At 46.3% G+C, this 15,925-nt stretch overlaps 1 protein-coding gene across 1 annotated transcript in view; it reads left to right on the plus strand.

Moving 5' to 3' along the window:
* The window catches only part of ZNF366 (zinc finger protein 366), a 60,908-nt gene that overhangs the window by 32,415 nt on the left and 12,568 nt on the right, over window positions 1-15,925 (plus strand). Inside the window, exons 2-3 of the mRNA XM_052659278.1 lie at window positions 9,254-10,605; window positions 14,055-14,246. Of these exons, the coding sequence (XP_052515238.1) occupies window positions 9,268-10,605; window positions 14,055-14,246 (1,530 nt within the window). The 5' untranslated portion in view covers window positions 9,254-9,267. The remainder of the gene's footprint in view (window positions 1-9,253; window positions 10,606-14,054; window positions 14,247-15,925) is intronic.

Consider the following 15,925-nt stretch of genomic DNA (forward strand, 5'->3'; position numbering starts at 1 on the left):
AGAGAACTTATTAGAAAGGAGAAATTGACAAAGAAAAACCCCAGAATCAGAGACATGCTGAAGCAATAACAAATCCTAAACTACATTACATTATATATTATTACAGATAAAAACAGACTAAAATCATTTTAAGACTAGAAAATTACTGCAATTCGAAAATGAACCACTTAAAAATGTTAGTGAGTGCCAGTCATTGTACAAGTCAGAGAAGGCACAGGAAAGTTTGGGAACTGGTCCTGACCTCAAGGGGGTCACAGTGCAGTGGGGAGGCAGATTGCTGCAATACTCTGGGAGGAAGCTACATCAAGGGTGTGGGTACAGACTTGGGGACTGAAAGGAAAGAGGGACTAACTCTATCTGAGGCTGGAGCCCGCTTTGTGCTTTGACATTTTATGATTTTGCAGCGGCATAAATAGAGTCATATTTCTGGTCTGAAAGGAGCTTTTAAGTAACTACCTTGAGGTTCTGGGGTGGGGAGGACCTGACATTGCCCCATATCCAGCAGTCTCATCCTTAGCATCTTGGAGTTCCTTCTCAGTCCTAGGGAAAGAGCCGAGGAAAAACTCAGGGCTGGGCAGAATGGAGAAACTGGATTCATCATATTTGAGTGTGATTCTGTAATCATTGTGAATCCCGAAGTCAGATTATCTTTTTGGAGAAATGAGACAGTCAGTTCAGTTGCTCAGTCATGTCCAACTCTTTGCGACCCCATGGACTGCTGCACAACTGGCTTCCCTGTCCATCACCAACTCCCGGAGCTTGCTCAAACACATGTCCATCAAGACGGTGATGCCATCCAACCATCTCATCCTCTTTGGTTCTCTACTCCTCCAGCCTTCAATCTTTCCCAGCGTCAGAGTCTTCTCCAAAGAGTCGGCTCTTTGAATCAGGTGGCCAAAGTATTGGAGCTTCAGCTTCAGCATCAGTCCTTCCAGTGAATATTCAGGACTGATCTCCTTTAGGATTGATTGGTTGGACTTCCTTGAAGTCCAAGGGACTCTCAAGAGTCTTCTCCAACACCATAGTTCAAAAGCATCAATTCTTTGACGCTCGGCCTTCTTTATGGTCCAACTCTCACATCCATACATGACTACTGGAAAAACCATAGCTTTGATTAGACGGACCTTTGTTGGCAAAGTAATGGCTCTGCTTTTTAATATGCTGTCTAGGTTAGTCATAGCCTTTCTTCCAAACCTGAACTTTTAAGACTGAATGTAGTTTACCTGTGGTTGAATGTAGTTTATTTGTGACTTTCTTAATGTGGTCTTTGTGGTTGCTTATACTTATTTCCTTGATGATATAAGCCTGGGTCATAAAGCTGCATGCCCAAAGTATAAACCAGGGTAAACTCTGCCAACAGGTAAGCAAAGGAAGGTTCAGAGGTTCAGTGACTTGTCCAAGGTCAGAGGTAGAAATGTGGGCACCAGAATTCTAATTATTCTGCTGCCCAGGCATCAAAAGATGTTGGGCAGAAAAAGAGTCCAGAGAAACGTATAAAGAGAATTGTTCAGCTTCCAAAAGGAAGGGGATTTCAATACTAATTTTGTCTGAATATTTGCTGTTTGAAAGACAACATGCATTTTTATATTTTAAATGCAAGTATTTGAATAACTAAGTTACTCACAGTATACAATTTTATGTAATTAAAAGTCTCCTCTCTGTGCAGGGAGTTGTACAACTGAGCAGCATCTTCCTACAGACTCTGATGGAACTGTTACCTCAGACTAGCAGCTAGACTTTCAAGCCTTCTTCCTCCAGCCATACAGTCTTTCTCTGGCAAGGCAACTAATACTGCAAGATTCCTGTATTTCTTTCCAAAAATAGGCTATGTGTACCAGTACATGAGGAGATGAGTCTAGATATTTTATAAGTATATATATTTTCCAAGAATGGTTTTAGTGAATACAAGAATCAGCAATGAAGCAGGTCAATGAAAAAATCTTGAATTAAAAAGCATAAGGGAAAAAGGAATGATTATTCATCAGAAGGCAGAAAAAGAGCAGGAACCCAACCCATGTAAAAATAAAAAGAAAGGATGAGGTCACAGATCCATCTGCCCATTAGGATGGGTATTTCCACAAAGCTGATGAATATTTGCCTGGAGATTACGGGGCACTTGGTGGTGCTGAGTAAGCAAGAGAAAGGGTGGCAGCCTGCCCTCTTGGAATATTGTTTGCTAGAATGGCAACACACTCCCTCAGAGGCCTCCCTCAGGCATGTGGTCACTGTCCCCTTAGGCATTTCCAGAGCCCTCCCACATTCATTCATTTCAGTGTTACAGGACATTCCATCTTCCAGGTCAGTGGAACAGGGCACATACTGGCCAAAGATTCTGAGCCAGGATAAAGCAGAGGGGACCATGTTTTCTGGAAAGCACAATCCTAATCATTGCCACACCTTCCCTAAAGCCCCTTCCTCACTGGAGATGTTCTTGGCAGTTCACTGATGTGAAGTTGGCTCAGGATGAATTGGAACAGGCCAAGTAAAGCAGTTATTTCTTCTTTCATGTAATGGCAAAATTGTGGTTGGGATCATAGAGCAAGGGCAAGCTAGAACATGGCATCTGCCAAGTAAATTCCCAAGCAATTACTGAATCCCAACAATATATGAGGCAACAGGCATGTTTCTGACTTTCTACCAGATTCTGTTAGAAATACAAGCTACCCACCCACACAGAAAGGTGACTAGCAGCACAGGACCCAGTCAATGAGTGGGACAAACATGACAGACCTCAGAAAAGTGAGGAACGTTCCTCCAACTCTGGTGGAAAGGCAAGTTTCACCTCTCAGTCTCCATAAAGCCTCCAGTAGGTTAGGTTCTTTCCACCTCCAGCCCTGTAGAAACTTGGGACCCTCTGGTTAATATCTTCAATGAAAGGTATCAGAGAAAGAAGAAAGCTGGCGACACGGGTAGACTTCACAGAGTATCGGCTCCTGGAGGGACTGCCATGACTCAGGGTTTGGTCAGCAGGCTTGCAGATTCACCAGCTCCATTTTGTAAGAGATTTCCATTAATCAGTCTTGGGGGAAATGATTCATTTACAAGAGTGATCTATGAACCTAAATGTCAATATCAACCTATTAATTGACAAGGGGTAGGAGCATATTTTCTAGTCACCAGAATGATCTTACCCACTAATGGCAGAGTAACTTACATTCCAAAGAATGTTGGAGCAATTAGAGAAGACTATTTGCTGAACATGCAAGCAAGGCCAAAGATTAGAAGACCTGGAAGGATATAGTTTAACGCATAATCCCTGCCTCACAAAGTTCCTGCTGAATAGAATACATACAAAAACAAAAAAACCTGCCATCGGCCATATAGAACATCTTCCCTTTGGCTAGAGCAGAAATTTAGATTATCAAATTCTTAAAAACAAATACCCCTCTTTATAAACCATATGTGTGTTATTGGATGCTTTCCAAAGATATGAACTGATTAGAGTGTAGAGTCTGGTCATCTTAACTACTGCTGGGTATTTCTCAAATATCCTCAATTATGTCTTTTATAATATACACAGGGGCATTTGTACATTTCTTTTATATTTTTAAACTTATTTTGAATTTATGTGCAGTAAAATTCATTTCTTTTGTTCCATGAGTTTTGACAAATATGACAATTATGACAAAAAACAGATTTTTGCTCCCCTTTCCACAAAACTATTGCCTTGAGTGACACTTTTAAAATAGGTTCCTTCCACACATGGCTAACTTCATCTATTATGTGTTGATTCTTAATACTTCTGCTTGCCAGAGGGTCACATTTTCTGGTATTATCTACCGATTCTAAGGTCCAACAGACCAAATATGCTGTCATTTTCAGAGACAGACTAAATTCAGCTTTTAAACATGCATGTGTTTATTGGCTTAGCTAGGAGTGGGTATATTAAGTTTACTTAATTTATGAACATGAAATAATAAAATTGAGATATACTCTAAGGATACTCCAAAGAAATTAGGAGAAAAATTCTAACATTCCAGCTGGAGCTCCATCCCTGAGTGATATATTAGCTCTGAGAGCTGGGAGAGAGAACTGCTAAGTCATTATCTCCAATTCATTTCCTTCCTTTAAATGGGTCATGAGGACAGTGATAACCCTACATGCTAGCAGCTGTTTCAGTGTTCAAGTAACTAGTGCTTTTCAGAAACGAGATCTAGGCATTAAGCATTTTCCTAAATGAAACCCACGTTCATTTAACCTACGCAAGTTAGTAGCTGAATTTCTTGTTGTTTTAAGAAGGACTCTTTAAAAGCATATCTATATCTATATGCAAATAGTATGTATGCATGTGCTTTATGGACAATTTAAACAATGGAAAACTAAATTTGACTTTATGTTAGTCTTGGTGGTATTTAGGGACTTAAAAAAAAAAAACGTTATGTGACTTCAATTAACTATTGCACATGTGAATAGGTCTCATCACCAATTAATATTTTCTGACCAACCTAGGAAACTCAACTCATGCTATGGGTGGATAGATTACTTTTTATAACAAAATGAAAGGAATTCAGGTTTACAAACTAAACAGGGGACACAGGAGCATCCAGAAGGGCCCTGGGGTCTGGCTACCAGGCATCTGGTTCCCTTTTCTGGAGTCTCCGTCTAACCCAGGGAGTGACAAGGCAGACCATTTATTTCTTGAGAACACAATGCTCTACCTGCCAGATGCATACAGAGATCCTTCTGTTCCTGCCAATATCGGGAACTCAAGACTGAATCATTACTTGCCAAACACCTGCAGATGAGGAACTCAGCAGTACAACCACATATATAGTAAGACAATTATGTTGAATCATCAGAATGTTTAATTCTAAGATTCAAAGTCTTTTTCTGTTACCACCAATTCAGAAAGAACCAGGTGATCCAATAAAATCCCATTTTGGAGGAGCCTTATAATAATAGCCCTCTGTATGAATAGAGAGAGGTTGGCAGTCGATCCACGTGTTTCCCCTCCCGCCTTCCTGTTATCCTCCCACGACTTCCCACCCTCTGCTGCTCTCACTGCTGCTTCTTACGCTTCAACTTCTCCACTTGCACCTCCTCCCTGCTGCCATCTTTGCTGAGGTCAGAGCTCCAGGGCTGACCACGTAAATACAATGCCACTCTCTCAAACTAAAAGGGAAGCCAGCATCTCCAATAGTAAAATGTAATGTTTCCAAGGAAACACTGGAAACCTTCAAGGAATAAAGAATATCAGAGAATATATTTTTCACCAATTTCAGAATGAATAGAAATCATTGTTGTGGAATGAGGATAAACAGATCTGCCCCTGGGACGCTGACTCAGAGTGACTGTTCAAATAGCATTTACTGGACTGAACTTCCATTCCAATGAGAACCACAAAATACCAGTAATTTTATCTGGGGGATATTTATATTTTGGTGCAGTAGGTGAATTCCCAATTAAAGGGCATTATTAGAAGAAAAATTTTTCCCCCAAACTAAATGTAGTTTCTTCTTGGTTAAGCCTTGTATTTCTAATTGGTCTTTACAGTTCAAAGAGGAGATTTTGTTTTTGTTTTTAAAATCCATTCATTCCCCATTTCCTCGTTAACTAACTCTCATGGGTAACATCTGTTAGAGAAGACATCCTGAACCCCATTTTCCTCTAGAATAGATCAACCCAATATTCTCCTCCTCAAACCATGTGCTTCGTGACTTACAGCCTATTGGGTTTGGTGGCTGAGTATACATGGAAGAAAGCCAGGGACCTTAGAACATTCTCTGACTACAGCAATGAAAATGCATGATTATTCTAAGGCCGCTCCCTCTCCACCCTCACATTAGTACAAAGGATAGACTGCTACTAACTTCCCAGACATTTCCTTGGGGTGGAAGAGTGAGAGTAATCACCCACTCCTGGTTCATGCTTCATAGTTTCAATCCCAGGGGTCTTTCTAACTGCCGCCTTTCGGACTTTTCAGGCACCTCTCTCCTGACTTAGTTACAGAATCTTGTCCTCTAGCATTAGTACAGCCAGGATTTAGGGCTTACCCTGAATCTGAGAGTCAATTCAGAGAGCGATATCCTTGGGAACTGAGCCAAACAAAAGCACACACAAGGTGTATATATTGGGTTCTTCCCACAGTGACTGCCTGAGAATTTATGTGTCTTCATGATCTGATTAGGGACGTCCTCCAAAAGTCACCTGCAGTCTATATAAACGTAAGATATAATAAAATTCAACACAGAAGTTTCCATATGGAGACTTTAAGAATAAAAGTAAGGACGATTCATTTCTTCTCTCATCCCACAGTGGTTTATTGAGCACCTGCCTTGTGCCAGGCATGATGTTGGGGACTGGAAACCAGCAGTGCATCCAACAGACCCAGTCTCTGCCCTCACAGTCCAGCAGGAGCTGCAAGAGCTGGTTTGCCAGTGTTGCCCAGCACTGCCCCAGTGTCTGAGACTTTGAGTTTGCCACACAGGTCCTCTGTCTATGGGAAAGTGACCTCTTATATTAGGCAGGGACAATTCCTCAGCTTCCCACAGACTGGCTAAAATAGCTCATGAGACCACCCTGTCCTCTTTGTCCCAACCCAATCCCAAAACCCTTTTGTAACCAAAGTCATCTGTTATAAGACTTGAAGATATGTCCATAATAGTAAAGAGCCATAGAGAAGGAATGAGAGAGTATCCTTATACTAGAAGGTTGATCTCCATACTAAGTAAATAAACTCATCCTGGTCTTTCCTATTGGCTTTTTTGAGTGTGGTTCACAGTGCCTGCTGGGACAAGACCAATTTGAGGCAAATAGGTAAAGCCTTGGTTTGAGGAGGCCCAAAATGCCAGTCACTATTGACCAAGAGCTTCAGCTTGGAAAACAGAGATGAGGTCAGTTGGCTTTAATCCCTGATTACCACCTCAGGCCTCCTTTCCTGTCTATCCTTTCTTACCATGCCAGAGTACAGTATTAAACTGTCCAGTGTTAATAAGCTTTCACAAACACACCCTATTTTAAGTATCCAACAACCCCATGGGGATATGCCAACCCCTATTTCACGGATGAGAAAATCAAACCTCCAAATTAACTTCCTCATTTTCCCACAGCTACTAACAAAAAGCCAGCGTTCAAACCTAGATCCTCAGGCTTCAAACCAATGCTCTTTGCATTCTCCCATAGCTGTCTACTTTGACGATTTCAGTTCTTTATTTTTGCACATTATTTCAGCACATCCTGGCAGAGAACTGGCTTCTAACCTGCTGTTTTGCTGGGAGCAGCCACAGACTATCGGCCAGAGGAGGGCCTGCAGTTCCCCATCCCCTGTGCTGACCCACGCCTCTCTTGCCTCTTGCATGGGAATCCCACATCTTTCAAGGATGCCAGTGGAACTATTTCAGAGATAGAGGGGAATGTGTAGGCTGCAAACTTTCAGGTCTTTCCGAGTCTGTTAATATTTCTGCAGAGGCCATTCAGGGTTTTAAGTTGACTGATAAAAGGCCTCCTGAGGAGACATCTGTTCTCTGCTCTCCCCTTCAACACTCCCCATCTCTGATATGGACTTGGTTTTGGGGTGTAATTCTTTTACCACCCCCCCCCCCCCATCCAGGGCCCTCTTTGTCACCTTAGATTAAAAAGACAGGGGTAATAATAACTAGCAGCAGTTACAGCTGACTTCTGTCTCAAGAAGGTCAGGAGGAAGAAGATCTAATTCTCCTTGACCTCTGTAAGGATCGGCAGTGCTCCTTAAGATCTTTATGCAGGAAGGGGCTTCTGCCTTACAAGTCTAGAGAAATGTCCATGGATGAATCTCAATGCTTTTTGAAACCTCTTGAGTTATAATTTTATTCTAGAGAGGGCAGACTACTATTTTAGAGGTGGTGTATATATACGTACAAGGCAGAAACTGGGGGGGGGGGGAATTTTTGCCATATTAAAATAGGGAGGAAATTAAAATGTGCATATGTAAAATCTCTGAATTTGCAGACATAATTCTGCATTCATGTTAAAAATCATATCATCTCTGTTCAATAATGTTTCTTCACTTTAGTAGGTCAGTGGTGACAAAATAAAATTGCATTTGCCTCACCAAGGACTACAGAAAATCATTGGTCCTGGAACTCTCACACTGCACTGCTCAGCAAGTGGTCATTCCGAGGGGCCAGAGCCCTGTGTGAATCCAGAACCTATCCCAGCCCTGTCTTCAGTGGCTTGAGGCCAGACCTGACTCCTAACCAGGCTGACTGGTTCTGTAAGAGCATCTGCTGAGCAAAGGGGGCCAATCCCATTCAGGCCCAGAAGATCTGGGTAGCAAGGGCCTTTGCTGGAAATGTGAAGTCAGCCATCTGGTTCTTTCCACCTGTACCCAAGCAAGGAGGCTACAAGATTGGCAAGGAGACATGTGTGAGGAAGCACGGTCCCTGGCTGAGATTCTGGCCCCAGAGGCTCTCCCAGACATGCCAGGGAAATCACAGGTACCACAGGCGTCACCAACACCAAAGACCAAGCTCTATGATGATGCCTGTGCGAAGGAAGAGACACAAGTGCAGTCTGAGAGACTCACAATCTTGGGATTTTTTTCCCTGATATTGCTTCAGGTGGAAGGGTAGAATGCACAGATTGCCAGAATGACTCTGTTAACACTGAAGTATATGCTTTTCTTAATCACATTGATCTTGTCTGCTCAATATACCCCAGCAACCTTGCTGCGGGTGGATATCCAGATAGTCTGAGGTCTGTAAACAGTAAAGTCTCCTCTCCTGTGTGGCCTTCAGTATCCCCATCCCCCAGCAGCAAAGGCCCTTAGACAGGGAGAGGCAGTGGAGATCAATTCACTTAGAGAAATAATCCTAAAAGACATAAATCGCCATTTGGCAGATGCAATTGCATCTCAAGCAGAAAGGTGTCCTAGTTCTGACTCCTGAACTGAGTAGAAGTGGGATTTCAGCACGTTATTTCATCTCTCTGGGCCTTGGTACTCTCATCTTAGATGGGGAAAATGCCCGATGAATTCTCAGGTTTCTTCTCAATCCAGCCCGTTCTCATACCCTGCCCCCACCCTAGCCCCAGCTATGGTTTTGTGACTGTGGATTTTCACTGAAGCCCTAGGGTCCCACTCCAAGAGGCCAGTGCTTTCTACATTAGTAACCAAGTTTGCAAGGGGGAAAAATGATATTTTAAACAGCCTTAGGATAAACGGGGATGGCTATTAAACAAACATTACTCTCTATAGATTGGTACTGACATCTAGCCAAAAATGTTAATGGAAAAAAGGGATTTTTTAAAAAAACAATAAATTTCTTTCTCTTTAAAGGAAAATTGCTAAGGATGCAGAAGGAACTGAAGATGGTCAAAGACGAAGATGTGCATTTCAGTTTGGGTGTGAAGAGGGCCCCCTCCTTTCCCCACGGCCTTCAGCCCGTGGTTTCCCGAGGGAAGGCTCCCCCAGGACACCCCTTCCCGGAAGCTCTCCGGGGGCCGTTTTCCCAGTTCCGGTACGAGCCTCCTCCAGGAGAGCTAGACGGATTCCCAGGGGTCTTTGAAGGAGGAGGGTCTCGCAAACGCAAGAGCATGCCCACCAAGATGCCCTATAACCACCCCGCGGAAGACGGGGCTCTCGCCCTGCACCCCGAGGAGAACAAGAACCCGGGGGCCCCGGACCTCCCCCTGCTCTTCCCGCCGCCGCCGCCACCGCGGCCCAAGTACGACTCGCGGATGATCGACCTGTGTAACGTGGGCTTCCAGTTCTACCGCAGCCTGGAGCACCTGGGCGGCAAGGCCGTCAAGCAGGAGCCCGTGAAGCCCAGCGCCGTGTGGCCTGCGCCCGCGGCCCCTCCGTTCCTGCCCGCGCCCTACCCCTACTACCCCAAGGTGGCCCCGGGCCTCGTGTTCCCCTTCTTCGTGCCCTCGGCCTCACCCTTCCCCTTCAGCCGGCACACCTTCCTGCCCAAGCGGCCGCCGGAGCCGCCGCTGCCCCGCAAAGCCGAGCCGCCCGAGAGCGAGGAGACCAAGCAGAAGGTGGAGCGGGTGGACGTGAACGTGCAGATCGACGACAGCTACTATGTGGACGTGGGCGGCGCGCAGAAGCGCTGGCAGTGCCCCACCTGCGAGAAATCCTACACCTCCAAGTACAACCTGGTGACCCACATCCTGGGCCACAGCGGCATCAAGCCGCACGCGTGCAGCCGCTGCGGGAAGCTCTTCAAGCAGCTGAGCCACCTGCACACCCACATGCTGACGCACCAGGGCACCCGGCCTCACAAGTGCCAGGTGTGCCACAAGGCCTTCACGCAGACCAGCCACCTGAAGCGTCACATGATGCAGCACAGCGAGGTGAAGCCGCACAGCTGCCGCGTGTGTGGCCGCGGCTTCGCCTACCCCAGCGAGCTCAAGGCTCACGAGGCCAAGCACGCCAGCGGGCGGGAAAACATCTGCGTGGAGTGCGGCCTCGACTTCCCTACGCTGGCCCAGCTCAAGAGGCACCTCACCACGCACCGGGGCCCCATCCAGTACAACTGCTCCGAATGCGACAAGACCTTCCAGTACCCCAGCCAGCTGCAGAACCACATGATGAAGCACAAGGACATCCGGCCCTACATCTGCTCCGAGTGTGGCATGGAGTTCGTGCAGCCCCACCACCTCAAGCAGCACTCCCTCACCCACAAGGTACTGAGGGGCTCCCTGCCAGGGGCGGGGCTCCTGGCCAGGGGCGGGGCTGGCCCGTCTTTGGAGGAGAGGATCCAGGAGTCCTGTGTGGCTCCCCACCCCTAACACGTGTAGAGCCCTAATGTTCTTCCTCACCTTGAAATGGGAGAGAATGAGGAGCCCAGCCATCAAGCCCTTTCCCATCTAGACTTCTAGAGTCTCAGGTGGGCCGAAAAGGAAATAATGCGGTTTGGAGAGGAGGGTGAGGAAAGATGAAGGACACATCACAGCGGGTCCTTGTGCTCTTGCTTCGTAGCCTCCCAGATTTCCTAAGATTTCATTTCTGGAAACTTCATCCAGGGCACTAGCATGAGTGTGTCGTTAGTCTCAACTACCCAAGACCAGCTTTGCACCTGGGATACACTAGTCAGAGCCTTCTAGAAAACTCTGGAAAGTTCTCTTGGTCTTTTTCTGCTGAATCTGTGGCTACCTTTTGGCTTAGTTTCTCCTTTCAACTGCTTCATTTACAGGAGGCTCTGAGGGGAGCAGAGTCTTGGCCTGGATCCAGCAGGGTCCGTGCTTCCCCCACTGAGCTTCTGCCTCTTGGTTGCAGTGCTCTGTGGTTTGCATTATAGGAGGCACGAGTGCATCCTTCTCTTCTGGGTTTGGTTTTCTCTTCCCCTGTCTCAGATCTTCAAGGAGAAATATAGGCCCACATGTCTGCCTTCAGCCTACTTTGCAACCAAAGCCCTAGAGTCACTCAGGATGAACTAAAACAAGTCCCCGGTGTGTCCCTGAAATCTTACCCAGCTAAGCTAACTTAGGTCAGCTTTAAGCGTCCAAGAGGGGAAGTTTGCCCCACTGACCTCTACTCTGTCACCCTTGACTTCAAGTGGTTTTTTTTGGCAGGAGAGACTTCTAGGGAGCCAGAGTCGCTAAAACATTCTTTCATTCTGAAAGGTCAGTGGAGGACTTTGCCCAGCCAAGATAATATTTCTGCTCTGGCTTTGCGGGTTTCATCTGATTGGTTAAGACCAAACAAGACAAAATGTGTAGCTGCCTTGGCTCTGCACAAACAGCTGCCCTGCAAAACGCTCCTTAGAAACCCCCAGAGAGGAGGTGCCTACCTAGTGCAGGAGCCATCAACAAAGAGCCTGAACTGAGAGGCAGTGGCCAGAGGGACTGTGTGCTGATTTCAGGGATTCCTATATGTGGGGAAAAGGAATCAGATACATTGTAGAACGTATAAAACTTCTGTAAGATTGTTCCTATACTTGAATATATGGTCTATATATATCATATACATGATATGATAAAGCAGATCTCTATATAGTATATATCATATAGATGACGTCATATAGATGATATCCCATTATCATTTCAGTCACAACCAAGTATAGGAATCTTGAGAAGAGAGATACTGAAGTAAACTTTAAAACTCAGTAAGAAAATAGTTTTTGTTAATAATTTTAAAATCACTGAGTATGCAACACATTTTAAAAATTCATCTTCTTAGGAGGATATTAAAATTTAGATGTCTCCATTAGCATAAATCCTTTCTCATCTGCAGTCACCTAGACTAGACAGTATTCCAGTTAGGAAGAGCCCAGCACTCCATTTGAGTGCTTCATCTAGAAAGGCTGAGGGACCCAACTAAGATTATGCAGTCAGTAAATGGCTAGGCAGGGCCCCTAACTCCCACCCTTTAGTGCCAGGGGCTCACCAAAATTGAGGAGTGGTACTTTCTTGTGCAGTTCAGTTTAGTCGCTCAGTCGTGTCTGACTCTTTGTGACCCCATGAATTGTAGCACGCCAGGCCTCCCTGTCCATCACCAACTCCCAGAGTTCACTCAGACTCATGTCCATCAAGTCGGTGATGCCATCCAGCCATCTCATCGTTTGTCGCACCTTCTCCTCCTGCCCCCAATCCTTCCCAGCATCAGAGTCTTTTCCAATGAGTCAGCTCTTCACATGAGGTGGCCAGAGTATTGGAGTTTCAGCTTTAACATCATTCCTTCCAAAGAACACCCAGGACTGATCTCCTTTAGAATGGACTGGTTGGATCTCCTTGTAGTCCAAGGGACTCTGAAGAGTCTTCTCCAACACCACAGTTCAAAAGCATCAATTCTTTGGCGCTTAGCTTTCTTCACAGTCCAACTCTCACATCCATACATGACCACTGGAAAAATCATAGCCTTGACTAGATGGACCTTTGTTGGCAAAGTAATGTCTCTGCTTTTGAATATGCTATCTAGGTTGGTCATAACTTTTCTTCCAAGGAGTAAGCGTCTTTTGATTTCATGGCTGCAGTCACCATCTGTAGTGATTTTGGAGCCCCAAAAATAAAGTCTGACACTGTTTCCACTGTTTCCGTATCTATTTCCCATGAAGTGATGGGACCAGATGCCATGATCTTTGTTTTCTGAATGTACCATGTATTGAACGTACTTTCTTGTACCATGTCCCAAATGAAAGAAATGGAAATACAGGCAGAGAGAACCTTAGAACAACGCCCCGCCCTAGTCCCTATGAATGAATAACAGGCCGTATGGGTTTTATAAGGTACAGTTGTTAGCTAAAGACTTGTCTAAACCTGTAATAACCCTAGTTTTATTACCATGGATCTCTACATTTTCCTTCCCAAAAGTCATTCTGGGTCAAAATTTCTTCAGCAGCTGTTTAAGGGAAGCTCTGGTTGGCCAGGATTAGGTAATGTTCTACTCACGCTGTGAGTGAGTCCCTAGACATGCTTTCAGTTGAGGGCGTTGACGCTTAAGTATTCAAACACTTCTCCACAAACAGCATGGAAACTAGAAAATCTTCTTTCCTGTTTTCTAATCGAGAAAGCTATCCTCTGCCAAATTTCTCTGTCGGACAGAAGCTGGCTTGGAGGAGCTTCATAGTCAAATCACACCGAGGCCACCATTGCCTGTGGGAACCCAGGGTACCGTCTTAAGAGGTGATTATCAAGCTGTGATTTTTTTTTTGAAGTGTGGATCTGATTGTGTTTGAATTTTCAAGTCCATTAATGAGAACTCAAGAGAACGTTGGTTTTCATACGGGAAATGGTATAAGTTCAGGAGGTTTTGTTTTTCATGATCATGAAAGCTGGGTTAGAGACTCATTTTAGCTAACATTCCGCAGTGCTCTCACCCAAATCCTATTAATCCGTGAGAGCTGTTACTGCAGAATTAACCCCAAGCAGGCAGCGGGAACAACAGAAGCAATAGCTGTCTTTTCCTCTAACCATCTGGCTAGTTGATGGTTTTCAGAAGAAAATAAAAGATTATGTAATCAACACTTTTTAAGAAAATAGTTATTTGACAGGGGTACAGCCATACTGTTTGGAACTCAACATCTGTCACCAAGTTCTTGACGGATTTAAGTGTCAGAGAGAAAATCAAAGACTGCTGTCCCGACGGCAGTCTGTACCTGCTCACCATGGTTCTTTTGAATCTTGGCTGCTTCCAGGGCGTGAAGGAGCACAAATGTGGGATCTGCGGGCGGGAGTTCACGCTGCTGGCCAACATGAAGAGACACGTGCTGATCCACACCAACATCCGCGCCTACCAGTGTCACCTCTGCTACAAGAGCTTTGTGCAGAAACAGACCCTCAAGGCACACATGATTGTCCACTCGGACGTGAAGCCCTTCAAATGCAAGGTGAGCGGTGGGCCTGAGGGATGCGGAGAGGAAGGGCTCAGCGCGTGTGCGTGGTCAGTGCTGTTCAGCTCTTTGTGACCCTGTGCCCTGTAGCCCATCAGGCTCCTCTGTCCGTGGAATTTTTCAGGCAAGAATACTGGAGCAGGTTGCCATTTCCTACTCCAGGGTATCTTCCTGACCCAGGGATCACACCTACATCTCCAGAGTCTCCTGCATTGGCAGGTGGATTCTTTACCCCTGAGCCACCTGGGAATCCCAGGAGAGCTCAGAGGGCTCTGCAGATGCGGGGGGAAGTCTCCTCAGAAGGGCCTCTGTGGCTCAGCATACGTCTGCGGCCAGACCCAGGCCATCTGCTGTGTCTCCACCACAGCTGTGCTCAGCTGTGCCCCAGGAGTTGCCCTGCTTGTCTCCCTGTGGAATCGGTCAGTGTGCAGGGCCTGGAAGCAGCCAGTCCCGGGAGAGCTGAGAGTGGAAGGTCCATTTGGAGATTGAGTTCTTTACAGGATGAAGGTGATGTGGAGGGCTCCTGTTCTAGAAGGCAGCAACCAGGTGCAGCCCTCTTCCCCTGACAAGCCAGAGACAACACAGAGAAGTCAGAGAAGCTTCCCGCCCTGTCTGCTTCCCTTCCCCCATGCTACCCCCGCTCCCGGCCTCCTGACACTTGGACTGAGCAGTGTAATTTGAGGGCAGGTCTCCTGAAGGGGACGAAAGAGATTTAAAGGTTAACCCCTCCCGTGACTTCGGAAATGCTTGCTTGGGCAGAGGAACAGCTGAAGTGCTTCTTGTTCATTCCTGAGTACCATGGAGCGTCTTTGTTACCATCGCTGTGTTGCATTGGCTTGGTGGGGTTTTATTTCCTTCGCTGAGATAAAGTGTGGGCTGGAGACTGTCAAGTCTAAGGCACTGGCGGGTGCTGCTCAGAGCGCTCGGGGTGTCCAGGCTGCCCCCTCTCCCCATGCTCTTCCCACTCCTCAGGAGGAGAAATCTCGCTTAGGGTCAGATAGTTTAGCTCAAGGAAGCTACCGACAAGTGACCCCACAGCCATGAAGGGAGGGTTGAGAGGGGAGCAGAGGGAAATCGCCAAGTTCAGATATCATTAGAGCCTTTCTGTTTGAAGCGGCTGTTCCTTCTGTCTGTGCTGCGCGTCTGACAGAGTCCCAGTGACATTCTCTGTCGATCCCTGTTTCTGGAGTAGGGTTCCCTGCTTCCAGGGGCTGTTGCTGCCTTCATCCCTCCGTAGTATGTCCTCGCACTTGAAGGAACCCCCTGTGAAGCTGACTTCTTTCCTGTGCTGGCCCCTCCTGGACGGGGTGAGAGGGGTCAGGAGCCAGAGCTTCCCTAGGCCTGGTGGGCATTCTCCGGAGGTAGGGGAAGGACGGGTCTCCCCCCGGCCCTTTTCCTGCCACCCACTTGTGTTTCCCCTGCTCTCCTTCAAGTTCTCAGTGGTTTGAAAGTCAGCTTATGTCCATCTGGAGTGATCTGAGCTGAAGGGGGAGGAAGCTGTATGCAGGACGATGTACATAATTTGCAGGGCCTGGTGCAAAGTGAAGATGGGGGCCCCTAGTTCAGATGTTATTCACAATTTCAAGAGGACGAAAGCAGAGCATTACACCAGACCCAGCACCCTTCTGAATTCAGGGCCCTGCGTGATCACATGGGACACACACATGAAGCCAGGC

The sequence above is a fragment of the Budorcas taxicolor genome, chromosome 20 (genome assembly GCF_023091745.1).
Source record: "Budorcas taxicolor isolate Tak-1 chromosome 20, Takin1.1, whole genome shotgun sequence".
Classification (NCBI taxonomy): domain Eukaryota; kingdom Metazoa; phylum Chordata; class Mammalia; order Artiodactyla; family Bovidae; genus Budorcas; species Budorcas taxicolor.